General features: G+C 55.5%; 1 protein-coding gene across 12 annotated transcripts in view; it reads left to right on the forward strand.

Annotated features, from left to right (window-relative positions):
- The window catches only part of NUMA1 (nuclear mitotic apparatus protein 1), a 71,212-nt gene extending 53,479 nt beyond the window's left edge, over positions 1 to 17,733 (forward strand). For 3 of the 12 annotated variants that reach the window (XM_053385356.1, XM_053385367.1, XM_053385366.1), the window contains 13 exons: positions 543 to 3,932; positions 5,089 to 5,136; positions 8,166 to 8,234; positions 8,639 to 8,740; positions 9,127 to 9,333; positions 9,795 to 9,955; positions 10,665 to 10,905; positions 11,769 to 12,051; positions 13,575 to 13,711; positions 14,204 to 14,422; positions 14,804 to 14,923; positions 15,500 to 15,661; positions 16,733 to 17,733. In XM_053385356.1, coding sequence (XP_053241331.1) covers positions 543 to 3,932; positions 5,089 to 5,136; positions 8,166 to 8,234; positions 8,639 to 8,740; positions 9,127 to 9,333; positions 9,795 to 9,955; positions 10,665 to 10,905; positions 11,769 to 12,051; positions 13,575 to 13,711; positions 14,204 to 14,422; positions 14,804 to 14,923; positions 15,500 to 15,661; positions 16,733 to 16,768 — 5,175 coding nt within the window. In that variant the 3' untranslated portion in view covers positions 16,769 to 17,733. Of the gene's footprint in view, positions 1 to 542; positions 3,933 to 5,088; positions 5,137 to 8,165; positions 8,235 to 8,638; positions 8,741 to 9,126; positions 9,334 to 9,794; positions 9,956 to 10,664; positions 10,906 to 11,768; positions 12,052 to 13,574; positions 13,712 to 14,203; positions 14,423 to 14,803; positions 14,924 to 15,499; positions 15,662 to 16,036; positions 16,092 to 16,732 lie in introns of all 12 variants that reach the window. The other 9 variants (XM_053385360.1, XM_053385357.1, XM_053385364.1 and 6 more) reach the window with 9 other exon arrangements.
- The last annotated feature ends 910 nt before the right edge of the window (positions 17,734 to 18,643 follow it).

Raw genomic sequence — 18,643 nt, forward strand, 5'->3', positions numbered from 1 at the left:
AGCACACTCCCAAGGTCGCCCTGCACATCTGAATGCTCTCCCAGGGTGAGTGCAATGGCAGGTAGGATTGCTGGCTGTCTTCCCCCCTTTTGACTCCCCCACCTCTTCCACATGTTAGAGGGGGATTTTCCACTGATGGCAGATGACAGAGACTGTGACACACTGAGACCGGTGTAAAACCAAACTAAATAAAGACTTTATTTCAAAACAACAAACAGCAAAGCTAGTGGGTGTTTTTCCTGCAGGCAGAGTACAAACTGCAGCTTTTCTCCTTTTGTAGCCATGGCCAGCTGCACCCAATTAGCCCAGAGCTCACAAAAACTGTTCTTAAAGGTACAAACATGTTTCTGTGCAGAATGTCTCCCAACACCACACACGCTCCTTTAAAAAAAAAATTGGTCAAGCACATAAAACTGAGATTGTGTAAGTTAAGTGCATAAGCTGTGAGCCTGTATTTGGGCAGTATTGGAGGGGAAGGAGCAAGGCTCGTTCTGTGTGTTCTCTGGGTGCATAACCTTGTTCGCTGTTCCTTGTCCCACCAGCTTGAAGAACTGAACCAGCAGGTGGCCCACCTGAGTGGCCAGCAGACCGAGCTGCAGGCAACGGTCCTCCGCCTCGAAGAGGAGAAGCACCTGCTTGAGGCCAGCCTCCAGTCCGAGAGGAGCAGCTTTGAAGCAGAGAAGCGCCAGCTCACAGGCCTGCTCACGGAGCTGCAGAGCTCCCTCTCTGAGAGCTCTCGAGGCAAGGAGAAGCTGGAGCAGGATTTGCGTGCCCAGGAGGAGAGCCTGGTCGCTCAGGTCAATGCCCTGACGGCTGAGATTGCCAAGCTGATGGGCTTCCTCCACCAGAAGGACCAGGACCTGCTGGTTTTGCAGCAGCAGAAGGGCCAGCTGGCTGAGGACTTGCAGAAGAGCGAGCAGGCTTCCCGGGCAGCCCTTCAGGAGCTGAGCCTCCAGGTAGACCAGCTGACCAGCACGGTGCAGCAGAGCAACCAGAAACTGACGCAGGTGGAGGCTGCAGGCCAGGAAGCATACAACAAGGCTGCCCAGGAGAAAGAGCTGGCCCTGAGGCAACTCCAGGAGAAGGAGGCAGAACTGTCTACCCTGACCGAGCGGCTGCGTGCTCAGAGTGCCACTTTCACGGAAGCCCAGAGGGAGAAGGCTGATCTGAGCCACAAGGTCCAGGAGCTGGAGGCCAGGATCTTGGCCCTCACCGCCCAGTGCCAGCAGAGCGAGGCCCAAGCAGGAGCCGTGTCGGTGCTGAAAGGCCAGCTTCGTGAGGCACAGCAGAAGCTGGCTGACAAGGAGAAGCTGGCCAAGGAGAACACCCGTCTCCAGGAGCGGCTCCTGATCCTGGAGGAGTCCGTCTGCAACACAGAAGGCATCTTGGAGGATGAGAAGAGGCGGGCGGCCGAGTCCCTGGAGGGCAACCTCCGGCGGATCGCAGAGCTGGAGGAGCAGATTCAGGAACTGAGCAAGCACCGGGACCAGGTCCTGCGGGAGATGGGTGAGGAGAAGGCCCAGAGGCAAGCCCTGGAGCGACAAGTGCAGCAGCTGGGGGAAGCCTCCAGGACCAAGGTGGAGGAGCTGCAGCACCAGATGGCAGAGCTCTCCTCTGTGGCTGCCAAAGGAGACCCAGGGGAGCTGGGGAGGCTTAAGGAAAAGGTCCGAGTGCTGAGCGGGGAGAAAGAGCAGGGCCACCTGAGGCTGCAGGCCGAGCAGCAGAAGGTGGCAGAACTGGAGGCTCAGGTGAAGCACCTGAACAGCAAGCACCAAGGAGCACTGGCTGAGCTCCAGGCGGACTTGGCTCGTGCCACGTCGCAGGTCAAGGAGAAGGAGGGCACAGAGGACCAGCTCCGGGCAGAGATTGCCTCTCTGCAGGAGAAGGTGGCTGTGGCTCAGAAGGAGGCTGCCCAGAGCCTGGCCAAAGGGAAGAAGGAGGGGCATGAAGCAGCCCAGGCGCTGGAAGTTGTCACCAGGGAGCTGGCTGAGGAGAAGCGCAAGGTAGCCGAGCTGGAGGCTCAAGTGAGGCTGGCCGGGGATCAGAGCCATAAGGACCTGAGTGCAGCTGAGTCCAGCCTCTCTAGCACCAGGGCAGCCCTGAAGGAGAAGGAACGCGAGACAGAGAAGCTGTCTGGCCAGCTGAAGTCCTTGAAGGCCAAGCTGGAAGAGGCCTCCCAGCAGCAGAAGCAGGAGCTGGCCCTGCACAAGGAGGAAACCAAGCGGCTGGCGGGCCAGGAGGAACGGGCCAGGGCGGAACTGGCCGCTGAGAAAGTCAGCAAGGCAGCCCTGGAGGTGCAGCTGCAGAATGTCACCAACGAGCACCGAGTGGAAGTCTCTGGGCTCCAGGAGGAGGTAGCCAGGGCCCAGGAGCTGGTTGGGGAGAAAGAGCGGGAGCTGGAGGAGTTGCGCCTCAAGAACATCTCCCGCAACGAGGAGCTAAGGGACCTGCAGAAGACGGTCAGCAAGCTGAAGGGGGAACTGGCCTCCGCTGAGGCCCTGAAGGAGAGGGCTGCCAAGATGGAGAGCGAGCTGCAAGGGTTCCTGGAGGCAGCCCGGACCCAAAAGGCCGAGATGGACAGCATCAAGTCGATGATGCACTCCAAGGACGCCTCCCTCAAGAGCCTGGAGGAGCAGAAGCGGCAGCAGGAGCAGGAGTCCACCTCCAGCCGAGAGCTCTACCAGGGGCAGCTGAAGGAGTGTGAGGCTCTCCGCGCGCAGGTGGAGAGGCTGGAGAAGCAGTGCAAGGAGCAGCAGATCACCGTTGCCCGGCTGGAGAAGGTGGCAGCCGCCTCTGAGCGGGAGCAGCAGGTGGAGGCGGAGGCTTTGAAGCGGGAGGTGGCGCAGCACAAGGAGAGGGCCGCGGAGCAGGAGCAGCTCCTGGAGGCATCCAAGTCCAGTCTAGAGAAGCTGAAGAGGGAGCTCCATGACAAAGGAAAGGAGCTGGCCCAGAGCAGAGAGGCAGCATCCCGAGCCGAGAAGGAGCTAGTCGTCCTACGTGCTGCAGCCCAGGAGAAGAGCAAGTCTGAGGAGAGCTGGAAGGAGCAGCTGTCACGCTGTGCCCAGGAATCGGAGCGCCAGGCCAGCATCATCAGCAGCATGGAGAAGGAGACCTCCATCATGCAAAGGCAGCAGCTGGAGAAGGAGGGGGAGATCAAGGACCTGAGGCGGCTGGCCCTGGCTGAGTCCGAGAAGAGCAAGAAGCTGGAGGAGAGGCTGCGGATCTTGCAGTCGGAAATGGCCACCGCCGCTTCCCGTGCAGCTGAGAGGTGCTCAACCATGAAAGCCGAAGCGCAGAGCTCCCAGGAGCAGGCGGAGAAGCTTCGGGTGTCGGTGGAGGCCCTGAAGAAGGAGCAGAGCGCAGCCTCCAAGCGGCAGGAGGACCTCTGCAAGGAGCTTAAGTCCTGGCAGGAGAAGGCCTTCCAGAAGGAGCAGCAGCTCTCTGCCCAGCAGCAGGAGTTTGCAGGGGCCCAGGCCCTGATCGCAGAGCTGATGCCCATCAAGTGCCTCTACCAGCAGCTGCAGGCGGAGCAGGCCTCGCAGGAGAGCAAGCACCGCGAGAAGCTGGAGCAGATGCAGAGCGCCGCCGGCCTCCTGCAGGCGGAGCTGGCCAGGGCCAAGCTGGAGCAGGCAGAGCTGCAGGCGGTGAAGGAGAGGCTCCTGGAGCGGGAGCGGGCCATCCAGCAGATGCAGGCGGAGAAGGCCAGCTACGCAGGGCAGCTGGCCGCCCTCCAGCAGGGCCAGGCACAGCTGGCTGAGGAGAACCGGGGGCTGCAGCACCTGCCGGCAGAGCTGGCCCAGACCAAGAAGCAGCATGCGCGGGAGATGGAGTTGGTCAAGCTCGACTCGGAGAAGCGGGTGGCCGCCATGAAGCGGGTGCTCGAGGACACCCAGAAGAAGTACGAGGAGAGCAAGCAGAGGCAGCTGGTGCAGGTAAGGCCCCACACGGGATTCGGTTGCTTTTGGGGGTGGGGGTTGCCCAGGGGCTACCCTAGGCAGCTGCATCTCCCCAGCCCACCCTGTGGTTTCTTTGCCCTCTTGAAACAGGGTGGAGGGGTGGGGGGCAAAGCTCATTCTCTTTGCGCCCCCCCCACTTCGTCCCTACTCCCTTGCTTCACCTGGGGGCAGCCCTTCCTCTGGAGATTAGGCGGATGCAGTAAACGGTCTGGGATCTGGCCTAGGTTTGCCTGCTGGACAGAAAATGATGGTGGCTCTTAATGGTTTTCCATGCTGCCTAGAAATTCTGGTTCCAGTTCGCTTAATGAAGGGGACAGGTCTGCAGGGCATCTCTCTCAGGATTGGATGAGGTTGCAAGACACCTGGGGGTGGGGGCGCACCTTGCTGCATTCTGTATAGTGCAGTCCAGATTGAGGGAATGTGCAGAAGCAAGATGTGGCCTGAAAGGCTCAGCAGACCTTAGTTGGCTCATGGGGTGCATCTTGAGCAATGGGGACCCTCCTTCCATCTCTAGCCCTCTAGAACACGGGTAGGCAAACTAAGGCCCAGGGGTTGGATCCGGGAATCAGCGTGTTTTTACATGAGTAGAATGTGTTCTTTTATTTAAAATGCATCTCTGGGTTATTTGTGGGGCATAGGAATTTGTTCACCCCCCCCCCCAAAAAAAATATAGTCCGGCCCCCCACAAGGTCTGAGGGACAGTGGACTGGCCCCCTGCTGAAAAAGTTTGCTGACCCCTGCTCTCGAACTTTGGGGTCTGCAGTAGGCCAGTAGTAGATACTTTCCCTGAAAGTTAAAGCATGCAAGTTAACAAAGGGGGTGCTGCTGTCCAGGAGCCATGTTTGCTTGAGATGCTGGCTATATGTTATCCTTGAATGGGTTCCCTTTTGCTCCTGCATGTACGCAGTGTTCTAGCATTGCCCCTCCAGGTTCCACAAGTCTTCTCCTCTGATTTATATACTGCCCTCTCAGCTCTGAGCCTCTGGGGAAGGGATGAGCAACACCCTCTCGGTCTGGATTGGGTTGGCAGTAGAGCTCCCACCCTTGCCACAAGTTGCCCCAGCTGCTTTTTGTGGTGTTTTCACGTCTGCCTTCATTGCTTCCCCCTCCCACCCACCCCTCAATCCTACAGGTGGAGCAGCTAGAGGTATATCAGAAAGAGCGAGCTAATGCATGCCAGGTAATGCATGCCAGGTGTCAGCTGCTTAAACGGTGACAGTGCATGACGTAGCTGCTGCTGCTGCTTCCCCTCCATCATGGCTGCCATCTCCTGTTGTGAACTGTTTGCAATGGGGGCTTACGGAGGACAAGTAATAAGGCCGCCACCACCCTCGGTTGGGGGCTGTGTGGGAAAACAGGGCTTCACAATACCTCTCTAAAACGCTGCACCTTATGCCCAGATGCCTCCTCACACAGGTCAGCAAAACTTTTGTTCTCTTACTTTGACAAAAAAAATTACTTGGCAAGAACAGAAAGCACACAAATCCTGTCCTTTGCACCAAAGGCAAGACTGTCCATAGCTATGTGGCAAGCCAAGGCTTGCAAAGGAAGTCACGCCAGCAGGCAGCAAAGTCAGTCTACTTGGGATTGTTGCCCAGCAGCAGGTCTCCCAGTAATAGTAGTGTGAGGGCTTGCTACACACCCACACACCGTTTTTTTGTTGCCCTCCCCTTTAAAGATCTCCTTGGTGCCTCTTTTTCTGATAGCACCGCAGTACAGCACCACATGCATCCTCTTGCGCCCTCTCATCCCAACACCTGGGAAGCCTTGGGAGCAGCTTGGGGCGTACCAATTACTTACCCTGTAGAATTTCCCACTTCTCTTTGTAACTCCTGGTGGAGCAACCTGCTGGAAGAGGCCAATGGCCCATCTAGTCCACCTTCCTGTTTCCAATGTGGCCAAGCAGGTGCCCCAAAGGGAAACCCCCTCACAGGATTTGAGCACAAGAGCAGCTCTCCCCTCCTGCAGTTTCCAGCAAGTGCTGCTGCCTCCAGCTGTGGAGGCAGAGCATAGCCACCAGGGGCTAGTAGCCATGGGGAACCTTTTCTCCTCCATGAATTTATCTGATCCGCATTCAAAGCTATCTAGGTTGGTGACCACGACTGCTTCCTGGGGGAGTGAGTCTCATTATTTAGCTATGTGCTGCATGATGGAGTGAGCTCCTGTTGCTGTGTCCCAGCTCCTGCCAACCTAGCAGTTCAAAAGCACACCAGTGCAAGTAGATAAATAGGTACCACTGCGTCGGGAAGGTAAACGGTGTTTCTGTGCGCTCTAGCTTCTGCCACCGTTTCCCATTATGCCAGAAGTGGTTTAGTCCTGCTGGCCACATGACCTGGAAAGCTGTCTGTGGACAAATGCCGGCTCCCTCGGCCTGAAAGTGAGATGAGAGCCGCAACCCCATAGTCACCTTTGACTGGTCTTAACCATCCAGGGGTTCTTTACCTACCTTTACCTGCATCTGGAGCACTGTCTCCAGTTCTGAGCACCACTTTTTAAGACTGGACTGCGCCAAGAGGGGAGTAGCCATATGAAGCCAGAGGTGCCCTATGCCTTGAGCAGCAGAGAGTAGGACTTGATGATCTCCGAGGTCCTTTCCCGCTCCAGCTGCTGCATCTTTTGGCATTCTGTCTTCCCCATCTCCTTCCTATATTTTCCTTCGGTATAGGAGAGAATCTCTGTGAATGATACTGCTCTCGGGAGGGGAGACCTTGAGCTCCAGGCAGAGTGCAGGGTCTGCAACGCAGGGGGGCCAGCCCTCTAACCTTCAGGGTTACCAGGAGCTAAAAGCACCACCACCTCTCTTAGCCATCTGCAAGCATGGTTGCACCTGAAGACAAGTCCACCCCCTCACCCCTGTGTTTTAAAGCCCTTCATTAAGAGCAAACCAGCTGAAACTAGAATCCCCTGAAACGGCCCCCTCCACTTCAGAAACCCTCTTGGATTCTAACCTTCAATGTTTCCGTGGATCCCTGATGCTCCCTTACCCCCAAGTGCACGAGAGGCAAACAGTTGGCAATGGAGACCCTGCTTTGGGGTTGCTGGGGAGACCTGGAGGTGGGAAATGCAGGACGGTGGGTGTGGCTAACTAACTTCCGGCATCACTTTCATCGCATGTCAGAGCATCTGCTTGCAGCACACCCCAGCTCTTCTGCTTGTAGAGAGCTGCTCTTCCTGGGAAGCTGCTAACCCCCATGCACCATTTCTGCTCTGAAGCCCACTGACCCAACCTGCAACTGGAATGCGGTGTTTGTGCAGCATAGACGTGTCGGTGGAGGGTTGGAGGCTGCTCTGACGCGCTCTCTGCTGCTGCTGCTTCCAGGAAGCTTTTGCAGGGGCAGAATGTTTAGGACAGGGGCTCCAGTGATAGTGATGCTTCCTGGGTGGAAGGGAACCTGTCGGAGGGTGTGCCTGGAATGTGGGTATGCCTGGAATGTGCTTCCAGGCATAGAGGACTCTGGCCTGCTGCATGCAGTTCTTTCTGTGTTCCTGTAGTAACTCTTGAGGGTCTGTGGCATTTGACAGAATTCAGACTCTGGCATCATGGTTGCAAAAAGAAGCGTGAAAAGGTGTGTAGTTCTGGGGGAAATGCCCTCAGTCTCGGGGAGGCTGAGCAGTGCTTGCATTGAATTGGGGCCTCACAGCTGTTTTCCTCCTAGTAATTGGAGTCGTTATCCAAAAACACATTCAGTGACCTATTAGTGTTGCTTTTACCAGGTGCAGAACTTGGCCCTCCCCCCTCTTTCTTTCTTTCGCACGGGCCTTGACTTACTAGAGAAGTGTTTGATGCTGAAGGGGCCAAGCTGAGTAACATAGACAGCGCCAGATTCCTCCTTCCAACCCCCAAACTGGATAAAGTGGTCAGTCCTGAGATGTCCTAAACTGTGACTCTCTGATGTCTTGCTCATAGAATCATAGACCCCAAAGGGTCATCTAGTCCAATCTGCTGCAATGCAGGAGTCACAGCTTTTGGTAAAAGGGGGAGACTTCCTTGGCCTCCTGCCAGCCAGTCCTTTTCTAGGCATGGCTGTTCCAGGACAGCAGGTTTAGGAGGGGGACAGAGATTGCGGAATGGGTGGCTCTGTGCAGAGCCATGGGGTGCAGAGCCTCAAAGAGCCAGGAGGGAGTGGCTGAACAGCGCTTTGAGCAGGAGGGGGAGGGTTTGGAATAACTATTCTCTCTCTCTTCTCCCCCCCCCCCATTCCTTTCCAGCTGGAGGAGCTGAAGCAGAAGTACGCTCAGCAGGAGAAGGTCACTCAAGCCCAGCAGCAGAGAGCCCAGGTGAGCTTCCAGAGAAGGAGCCTGGAGAGAGTTCCAAGCTTTTGGGGGGCACTGTCCCATTGGCTTCATAAATTCATCCCCAGATCCCCACCCTACCCTATAAAAAGCATTCAGAATAGTGGTTTCCATGACCCTCTAGTCTAATCCCCTGCAATCGAGGGCAAGGGGAATCAGGGAAGATAATAACAAGAAATGTGAAGCAGTAACAGTTAATTGCATTTTCCCCCAAAATCCAATTAAAGCTATTTAGTTTTCACCGATGCCAGCTTTTCAAAGACAAGGGGTGGAAAGGACCCTTATAAGTCTACTGAGCAACCTTACTCAGCTGGTGCAAGAGTCATGGGGAAGAAAGAAAACCATTTCCCTCTCTGGCACTGTAAGGGAATACCTGGGTCTCTCCTCAGCAGGTGCATGAAGAAGAGCTTAAGCACCAGAATGAGAAGATCTTGGATCTCCAGTCTCAAGTGGCCCAGAAGGAACAAGCTGCTGAACATTACAAGACACAGGTAGAAAAGCGGGAGCTGGTTCCCTCTGGGGCAGAAGTGTGGGGTGGGAGGGAAGAGAACCATCACCCTGGCTTCTACCCTGTATTAAACAGTCACAGTGAAGACAAGCACTAAGAAAAGAAGTTCTGCCATTATAGGCCTCAAAATTCCATAGCTTACAAAAATGGCAGCCGTTGAACAGACTGGCATATAAGACCTGCATGATGAGGTTTGCAAATGTGGGTGTGTGGAGGGTAAGTACGCTTTGTGACGTTGCACAACGACATGGCTGAGCAACACCAGCCTTCGTTTCCGATGTCCCGGCTTTGCGGGAAATTGCCTCAAGTCTGGTCTTAAACCGGCAGGTGTTGTGCTTGACGGGTGCCTCACTTTTCCTCGCCCCTCAGATGGAGAAGGCCAAGACCCACTACGACGCAAAGAAGCAACAAAACCAGGAGCTGCTTGAGAGGCTGGGGGTCCTGGAAGAGGTGGAGAGGGAGAACGCGGAGCTGAAGGCCAAATCGGAGTGCCTTATGAAGGAGCAGCAGGATTTGGTGAGGCAGATGCAGGAGGCCCAGCTCACCTCCAAGAACCTCTGCAGCCTCGAGGCACAGGTAGGGCCGAGGGGCGGTGGCTGAGGAGGCAGGGTGCGTGTCCACAGCAGGGCCCAGTCATTTTCATTCCAGGCCCTGCCCACCCATCTGTGCATTTCCTCTTGCAGGAAGGATCTGTGGGGTCCCTAGGGTTTTCTGTACCCCAGGGATGGGGAACATGTGGCCCTTGCAGGTGTTTCTGGGCTCCAACTCCCTCCTGCTCTAGCCAGGAAGCCAAGGGACCAGGGGTGATGGGCGCTGGAGTCCAGCAACCTCTGGAGATCCATGGGTTCCCATGCTTAGTATATATAGCAACATATTTACCTGCAGCTGAAGTGAGGTGGACTTGGCCCAGTTCTTACGTAGATGCATGCAAAGAAACATTTAATTAGCCATTTTGGTTCTAGCGGGTCTCTTGACTTCCTTGGTGCGCGGCTTGCTCGTGGCACCCTGCCCCTTACCGTTAACCAACCCAAACGCAGGTGGAGTTTGCAGATCGCCAGCTGCGAGAGCAGGGCAAGTTCCAGCTGGCCACAGATTCATTAAAAAGCCGCATCACCTTCCAGGAAAGCCCAGCCGACGTCAGCACAGACAGCCTGGACATGAGCACCAGCGATGAAGCACAGCTGCTCAACTCCACCAGGTACTGGCCCTCAGCTGAGAAGGCAAGCAGGCGGCTGCAGCAGAGCAGCTCAGCTTCCGTGCCAGATTTCTTTCCTCCTCCTCCTTGGCTCTTTGATCAGCCATAGAGCAGAGGCTTCCCACCCTCGCAGCTCTAGGACCAAATGCATGTTTCCCCAAGGGTGGCCACTCGCAGGGTCCTTCATTTGGCAGGCCTGACAGTGAAGCAACTTTGGAGACATGGGGCATTGCTGTTGTTGTTAATTTTATACGCCACCCAACTGACTGGGTTTCCCCAGTCACTTTGGGCTGCTTCCAACATATTAAGACATCAAACACAGTAGTAAAACATCAGACATTAAACATTTCTAAAAGTCAGATAGTTGTTTATTTCCTTAACATCTCATGAAGGGAGGGCATTCCACAGTGCGGGTGCCACTACCGAGAAAGCCCTCGGCCTGGTTCCCTGTAACTTCACTTCTCTCAGTGAGGGAACCACCAGAAGGCCCTCAGAAGAGGACCTCAGTGTCCAGGCTGAATGTTGGGGGTAGAGACGCTCCTTCAGGTATACTGGGCTGAGGTCGTTTAGGGCTTTAAAGGTCAGCACCAACACTTTGAATTGTATTGTGAAGACTTCTCAGCTTCCTTGTACCTGGGAATGTGAAGAGAGGGTTCTGTGGTTGTGGCCTCCCTGCCAGTTTCATGATCCCCCCCCCAATCTCTCTTCACAGCAGGAGGTCTCGCCGTTCCACCTCTGAATCTGGGACAGCAGAGCCGTCCAAGGCTTCCCACCGGCTGCCTCGGAAGGTGGAGTCTCTGGAGAGCCTCTATTTCACTCCCATCCCCACCCGCACGAGGTCCAAACTGGAGAACAGCGTTAACTCCACGGGTGACGTTTCCTTTGAGTCGGGGCGGAAAACACTCTCTGGCCGCCGGCGCACCACACAGGTCATCAACATCACCATGATCAAAGTAATGTGGGGACCACCTAGGGATGGGAGCCAAGGTGTGGTGATGGTGGCTGTGGAGATAGGTGGCATCCGGGGCTGCTCAAATGTGCATCCTCCGTAGCCAGGTCCGTCATACACTTTTAGCAGCCTGATTCCCTGGGTGTGGGGGCTAGCAGGTGACCCCTGCTGTTAGGGCTGGATTCAGGAGAGACGGGAGCTGCCCTCTTGAGCTGGTTTGCTAGGAACAAGGAGTGATGAATCCGAGTTGCCAAATGGTTCAGGGATTTGGAAGAGCTCCAAGAGGGGTAAACGGGCAGCAAAGTGGCAAATGCACTTCCGTGTAATTGAGTGTAAAATGATGCATGTCAAGGCAAAAAACACGAGCTTCACCTGTGCTCTTGTGGGGTCAGAGTTGACAGCGGTCATGAACGAGACCTTGGGGTCATAGTGGATAGCTTGATGAAGGTGTGGACCAGGTGTGTGGCAGCTGGGAATTGCTAGGGATCGATAGGAAAGGAGTTGGAAATAAAACTGCCGGTGCCATAATGCCATTATACAAACCTGTGGTGCAACCTTATTTGGGATTCTGTGTACAGATCCTCAGAAACGATATTGTAGAGTTGGAAAAGGTGCAGAAAAGGGCAACAAAAATAATCGAGGGTTTGGAGCAACTCTTGAGTGAAGAAAGAATGCAGCGTTTGGTGCTTGTTAGCTTACAGGAAAGCCGAGTAAGGGATAGGGGAAGACAGGGCAGAGGCGTCTAATATTCTGCCTGGTGATGGAGGTGGAGAGGAGCAGCTTAGCGGGTGGGGGCAGAGTTAAGCAGCACCAGCAGCTCTTCTTTGTACTCACCCTCCTCTTCCTCCTCCTTGTGCTTCTACACAGAAACACGCTGAGCCGGAAACTCCCCAGAGTGCTGACGCCTCTTTCCTCAGCATGCAGTCCGCTGGGTCTCAGAGCAGCAGCTCGAGCCAAGAGCCGGTCAAGACGCGCCTGCGTTCCGCATCCGCATCCTCCACCCGCTCCCTCGCCAGCCTCCCCTCTCAGGAATCCCTCACCAGGCTGGGCACCTCTTCCCCCAACAACACGGCCTTGATGAGCCTGCCTGGCTATCGGCCTGCCACCCGCAGCTCCATGAGGCGCTCCCAGGCCGGAGGGGCCACTTCTGGTGAGTGCTGGGCGTTGTGGCGGCAGGACTGGGGCAGCCTTCACCTTGGTGGGGCCCTCTAGAGTCGTAGTCCAAAGCATCTGGAGGAGCAGAAGAAGCTGGGCAAAGGCTGTTCTAGAGCTTTGCCCTCTGTGCAGAACGCCAGTCAGCAGAGTGCAGCGATTGCTCTGGTGAATCTCAGAGGAGTCCAGTGAGCTCAGTGATATACACAGAATCAGAGAATATGTTTGAAGGGATCCCAGGGGTCTTCTAGTCCACCCCCTGCACAGCAGGAATCACAGCCAAAGAGTCCCACCTCTGTTTATGAGCCTCCAACAAGGAGAGCCCACCACCTTCCAAGGGGGTCTGTTCCATGGACAGACAACTCTTGCCCTCAGAATAATATAATAATAGTAATTTATTACTTATACCCCGCCCAAATGGCTGAGTCTCCCCAGCCACTCGGGGCGGTTTCCAGCAGGAGTTTAAAAATACATTAAAGCATCAGTCATTAAAAGAAAACTTCCTTAAACGGGGCTGCCTTCAGAAGGTTTTCCTGCTGGCTACATTCTCTCTGCCCGCCACCATTAGTCCACCATGCCTGACAGTCAGTGGCAGGCTAATAATAGTAGTAATAGTATGAGTAGTAGTAGTAGCATCAGCAGCAGTTTTATTATTTATATCCATCTACTCTGGGCAGCTTCCAACACATATAAAAACATAATAAAATGTAAAATATTTTAAAAGGTATCCAGATGTGTGTAAGGAGAGCTGTGTGTGTGAGAGAGAGAGGGAGAGGGGGGGGGTGATGACCTGTCCCCTTGTGCATTTCTTAGCTTTCCCATGCTGCTTTGCTCCTTGGTGTGAGTCTTCCAGAGTGAGACTTCCTCCCCCGGAGCCTGTTAGCAGACTGCCTGCTCCGTGACTGTTTGTGGCCGGTGATGGCATGAATGTGAAGGTGGCACTGCTTGGCTCCTCCCTTCTCAAAAGCATCTCGTAGACAGCCCTCGCAAGGCCTGGAATGGCCATGCATAGAACAGCCAGCAGAGGGGGGACACGGGAGAGCCAGGATGGATAAAAAGAAGGGCTTCTTCACGCAGTGCATAATTAATCTGTGGAACTCACATCTGCGGAGGAAGTGAGAGCTACCAACTAGAACAACTTAAAATAAGATTGGACACATTCACGGAGGAGAAGGGCTGTCAGTGGCCCTGCTCTCCCTCCACAATTAGGGGAAGCAAGGCTTCTGAATGCCAGTTGCCTGTACCAGCAGGGTTCTTCTGAATGTTCTTTTGCAGTTGAGAAAGGCTGGCTCTGTTAACTGTGCATGGGGTGCTCTGTTTTGCCCTCTTTCCTCTTCGTGCCCATGAAGTGGGTGGGGGCAGAAGAATCTCCTTGCCATCTCCTTCCTTGATTGGGATCACTGTTGTCGATTATCTTGCGGAGAGCCACTCGGGGTTCCTCCCTTCTGTGTGGCTGGTGATGCAACCTAGGAAGTGAGCAGCCGACATCCTCCCCTGTCTCTCCCCCCCCCCCCTTCTCAGGGCGCAGCAGCTTCTACATGGGCACCTGCCAGGAGGAGCCGGAAGTGCTTGACGACTGGAGCCGCATCGCTGAGCTCCAGCAGCGCAACAGGATCTGCCCACCTCACCTGAAGACCTGCTACCCCCTGGAGTCTCGGGTGAGTGTCGCCAAAGGGCCAGCGAGTCCTGACTCCCACGGCAGCTAGCGATATGTTTTCAAGGCCAGGGAGGGCAGGGGGTGGGGATGCGATGCCTGCTCCTGCTGCTGATTGAGTCAACGCCAGGAGAATTCTGTGAATGGAAAATTAGATTCTACAATGGGGATCAAGTTAGTGGGTTGGATCCCCCCCCCCTTTGAGGGCTAGTGCATATTTATGTGAATATATGGGGGAGGGGAGGAGGGGTTTGGGAGGAGTGTAAAAGGGGTGCATAGACAGGGTTGGTGAGCAGAGCAAGCAGGGGTGCCAGTCCCTCGTATGTGTGTTTGTGCATGTAAATCTTGCTCAGTCCTGGTCAATAGACACCTGGGGAGCTTCCTCCCCTGTGTGTTTTGGGGGCTGTTCCACTTTTGCAGTGGGCTCAGCCTGGTGTGCGTGTGCACACAAAGAGCCTTTGTCTGATGCCCACTTCTCCTCTTCTCCACCTGCCAGCCATCCCTGTCACTGGCCACCATCACAGATGAGGATATGAAGACGGGGGACCCCAGAGAGACCCTCCGCCGTGCCAGCATGCTGCCCTCCCAGGTTTCCGAGGGCCCAGCCACCCGTCGCAGCACCCTGAGCTCCGTGGCGGCCGCGGGGGGCATTGCCACTCGGCAGCAGAGGAAGCGCATTTCAGATGAATCCCACCAGGCTCCAGGGACCCCTGAGGTGAGTGGCAGTGGCTCTGTGGCACGTTCAGCTGGCCTGAACCCCTTTCAAGCTGGGTGGGGATGGGATATGGGGGAGGGTTATTATGGGAGTATTGGGTAGGCCCAGGGTGTAATGGGGCAAGTTTGCCTGTGTCTTCTAGGGCAGGTGCTGGTGGGGACCAGGGACCCTTCAGTCCCTCTGGGATTGCAGCTCCCATCATCCCTGAGCGTTGGGTGTGGCTGGCTGTGGTCGCTGGGAGTTGCAGTCCAGCGACATCTCCTGCTCCCCCATTTCTCAGCTGCCCACCTTGGTGGGGAGATGAAAGGCACGTTGTCTTTTGCTCAGTCGCATCAGGCCCCCAACTAATCTCTCCTCCACACACCCCTTTTCTCCGTTCAGTCCAAGAAATCTGCCAGCTGTTTCCCACGGCCCCAGACTCCCAAACTGCGGAGCGAGGAGCACAAGCACAGCACCCATGCGGGAAGCAAGAAGGACAAAGCCCAGGCAGCCAACAAGCAGGTAAGGAAGCCTCGGAGCCTCTTGCTCTTCCATCAGGCTGGCAGAGCAGGGCGCAGGGAGCCTCTGAGGCTGCGGCATTGCTGAAGCAGAGCAGGCTGCGAAACCACCCCTACTCAGGCAGGGAAGTTTTTAAACAAAGGTTGGATGACGCAGTAACACAAACATCCTGTCTCCGTCACATCCCACTCTGTGGAGTCAAAACATATACCGTCATGTGAAAGACAACAATCCCATGACTGCAATCCAGGAGCAGGAATTCTCACACACCTGTCAGGGATTCTTTAGCTGTGATTCCTGTGTTGCAGGAGCTTGGGGTTCCTTCCAGCTTTACAGTTCTATGGTTCTACAAAGTATGATCTCCTTTCTGCCTATCTATACACAAACACCAGACTACCACACACACAAACTCAATCCCTCCCTAGCTTCAGACATGGGCCTGGTGCTTCTCTGCAGTGATTATAATAACCGGGGTGGGGGGTGGAGGAGGGGAATGCTAACTTGAGTTCACTTGCCGTGGGGATGAGAGAGCACAGAAGAGCTGCTGAGGTCTCCTGACGCCTTCCTCTTTCTCTGCAGCCCAACAGGCGCCAGTCGATGGCCTTCAGCATTCTGAACACTCCGAAGAAGCTGGGCAACAGCCTCCTGCGCCGGGGGCCCAACCGCAAAGTGACTCCCAAAAGCTCCCCCCGGAGCAGCAGCCGGAGATCCCCGAGGGCAGCGTCATCACCTAAGGGCAAGGTAGGAGGGAGAAGGGGCCTCCCCACGAGTCTCTCGCTCCCAGCATCCCCTTGGAGCAAGCATGGGCGGGAGAGAGATTTTGCCTGGAAAGTGAGCCTGCATTTTAGTGTATTTAGATATATAGTCTGGTGGAGCTAATAGAGAGAGAGAAGAGGGCTGGGAAAAGCCATGAGTCTGGGACTCCTTGGAGCACAGAAGGCCCGCAAAAGAACACCGGAAGAGGCTGCTGGATCAGGCCAATGGCCCATCTAGTCCACCATCCTCTTCTCACAGGCTGACCAGATGCCTGTGGGAGTCGAGCAAGTCCATTGCTCAGTCGTAGGGCCGGGCACCCCCACCTGCCAGGCCTGACTCCCCATCCTTTTGCTCCTTCAGGTCTCAAGGGCTGCCAGAGCAGGCTGGCCTCTCCTTGTGCAGTGCGAGCAGGCCTGTATGGACCTCTTCTGGCTGGGTCACACCAGGGGCAGCACGGACCTCCCCTTGGGCTGCCCTCCCCTCCCCTCCCACTGGTGGTGTGCGGTTTCTGGGTTTTGCAGCACCTCTCCTGGGTGTGGGACTCTGCCCTTGCCCGACGGGCCGACTTCGCCTGCTGTCTTCTTCCTGATTTGCTGCAATGCAGAAGAGTGACGAGAGTCGCTTGTCATTCTCATAAGACTGCAGAGTTCAGCTTGGGTTTATCAAATCTGAGGGGCGGGGTGGAGGAATGAAGCCGCAGCTCTTCATCTTTTTTGTCCTTCTCTCTGGGCTTCCAATTAAGAGGTGTGGCAAAGCAAGGCAGCTTCCTCAGGCAGCGGCCTTTGGTGCCCTTGTAAGTGGCACGCTGGGAGGGGGATTGTCCCCATGGGGCACTAAGTGTGGCTCAAACCAGCAGGAGGGCAGTGGGGTTGGCACGAGAGCTCTGCCCACAGCTGCCCTTCATTCGGTGGGGCTTGTACAGGAGAAAATCCCAGAGGATTGTCGAAACAGTGGGGTGGCGGTCCCAATTAGATCCTTCTGCCTTTTGAGCTTCTAAAATCCCAGCAGGAGCCATTGAGCCCACCCAACTCCTGTCTTCTTTTTCCCTTCCTGCAGGCGAACTCCAGGTCCACGAGGAAAAGCAAGTTCTAACACAGTTTTTCCTGGCCGAAAACTCCCCCGCCTGCCGCATCTCCCCAGAAGGAAGGGAGCCAGGTGCCAAGGCCCCCCAGTCTCTGCTACCAGCTGAGCCGCCAGCAGCCTTCCTCCCCCTCCTGGTCTTCCCTCCCAGCTCTGACGTGGCCTGAGAGCCCATCCCCAGCCTTTTGGTCAGGATGCCAACTGGTGCACGGACTCTTCCCCCGCCCCCTGGTTTCCACATGATGGTGGGTGGTGAGCCTCCTTGGCTGAGAGATTGGGGGGGGGCTTTCCCCTCTGTGATGATGGTGTGTCGAGGGGGACGGGACAGTCTCCAAACCATTCCAGGGTCTGGCCCTTAATACCAGCCACTGTTCCATCAGGCAGGAATCAGGAATTGCTTGGCAAAGGAGGACTAGGCTGGCAGTATTTTACGCTCCCAGGGAGGCAGTGTCATAATGTTGATCACCTTTGCCAATGCAACACCCCCCCCTTAAGCACCCAGAGTGGCACCTCCTATTGAGAAGCTAGGTCCCCCTCTCCTGACCCCCCGACAAATGCTCCCTCCCTTTCACGCTGAGTAAGGGCGGGCTCTCTCTGCTTGCCTCATTGGCGCAGTGAACTGCCCAAGGCACAGACATTGGAGATGTTTTCCCCACCCGGCTCTCCTTTCCACTTGCAAGGCGACCCTCTTCCCAGCCTCCTTGGTTCTTTAAAAAAACACCCAAAACAATTGTAAAGCAAGGGCCAACAGACTGGAGAATTGGGGTGGGAAGCTTCTGTCAGACGTTGAGGACTATTCGCTTACTCATTACCAGAAGCAGTGGGGGGAAACACATTTCTCTCCTATGGAAAACTTTGCCCTGGTTGTCATAGAGTCATGTGCCTGCTTCCTGGTGATGTGAGAAATCCTTTGGGAGCTGGGGTGGCTTTTGTGCAAGGGGGTGTCAAAAAATAAATAAGTCCCTTGAGCCTGGCAACAGGAGGAATCATTCCCTGGAGGAGGTGGGAGCACCAGCTGTCTGAAGGGCCTCTCGCTGGTGGCTGGGCTGGAGGAGGAGGAGGAGGAGAAAGCTCCATTATGTACAGGCTGTGCATTCTCACCCTCCCCTTATTCCGCAGGCTTTACTTAGCTGTGTTGCTTTGTATTGTACTCTGTAGGCACTGGCGTGGAGTGGGGCAGGGGGGAGGCCTCACTGCAGTGTCCCTCCTGAAAAGGGGGCGGAGGGATGCGTGGCTGTGCCGGGGCAGCAGTGGGGTCGGTGCCCACGCATGGATCTTGGGGGCACAATCCGGCCGGACCTTTTCCTGCAGATGCTCCATCAGAGTGCACAGGAGCTGTGCAAAGGCCCCCGCTTTGGTTCCCTTCCGTGGGCAAGCGTCCCATAGCGGGGCTTGGCCCTCAGGAGATGCCCGCTGGATCTCCCTGGTGAGCTGTTTCCTGGACTGGGGGGCAGACACTGCCTGAGGGCGCCCCCACCGCCACCACTCGCAGCCCTCTAATACTCGCCTTTGTAGAGAAATTAGCAATCAAATGTGTCATTTTAAATAATGTTTCTACTTGTAAATAAATGGTATTTTTCTCCCAAAAAACAGTGGCTTGGCGATGTTTCCTCCTGCTTTGAGTGTAGTGGAGGGAGGGCACAGCCCAGAAAGTGGCTTTCGGTCTAAGATCAGGGCGTTAGGGCCGAGAGGTACGAGGAGCTGCCTCTGAGCTTTTTGGACAAAGTGCATTTTCTCTCAGCGCTTTTGAGTTTCCACATAGCTCCAATCCCCCAAACCCTTTAAAGGTGGCTTTTATTGAAAACTTTGGCACAGGACAGAGTCCGCCAGTGTCCCTGCTGAGCAAGTCCTGTTCCAAACCTTCCCACACCTGAGGCAGAACAGCCC

This window comes from Podarcis raffonei, chromosome 4 (assembly GCF_027172205.1).
Source record: "Podarcis raffonei isolate rPodRaf1 chromosome 4, rPodRaf1.pri, whole genome shotgun sequence".
Classification (NCBI taxonomy): Eukaryota; Metazoa; Chordata; class Lepidosauria; order Squamata; family Lacertidae; genus Podarcis; species Podarcis raffonei.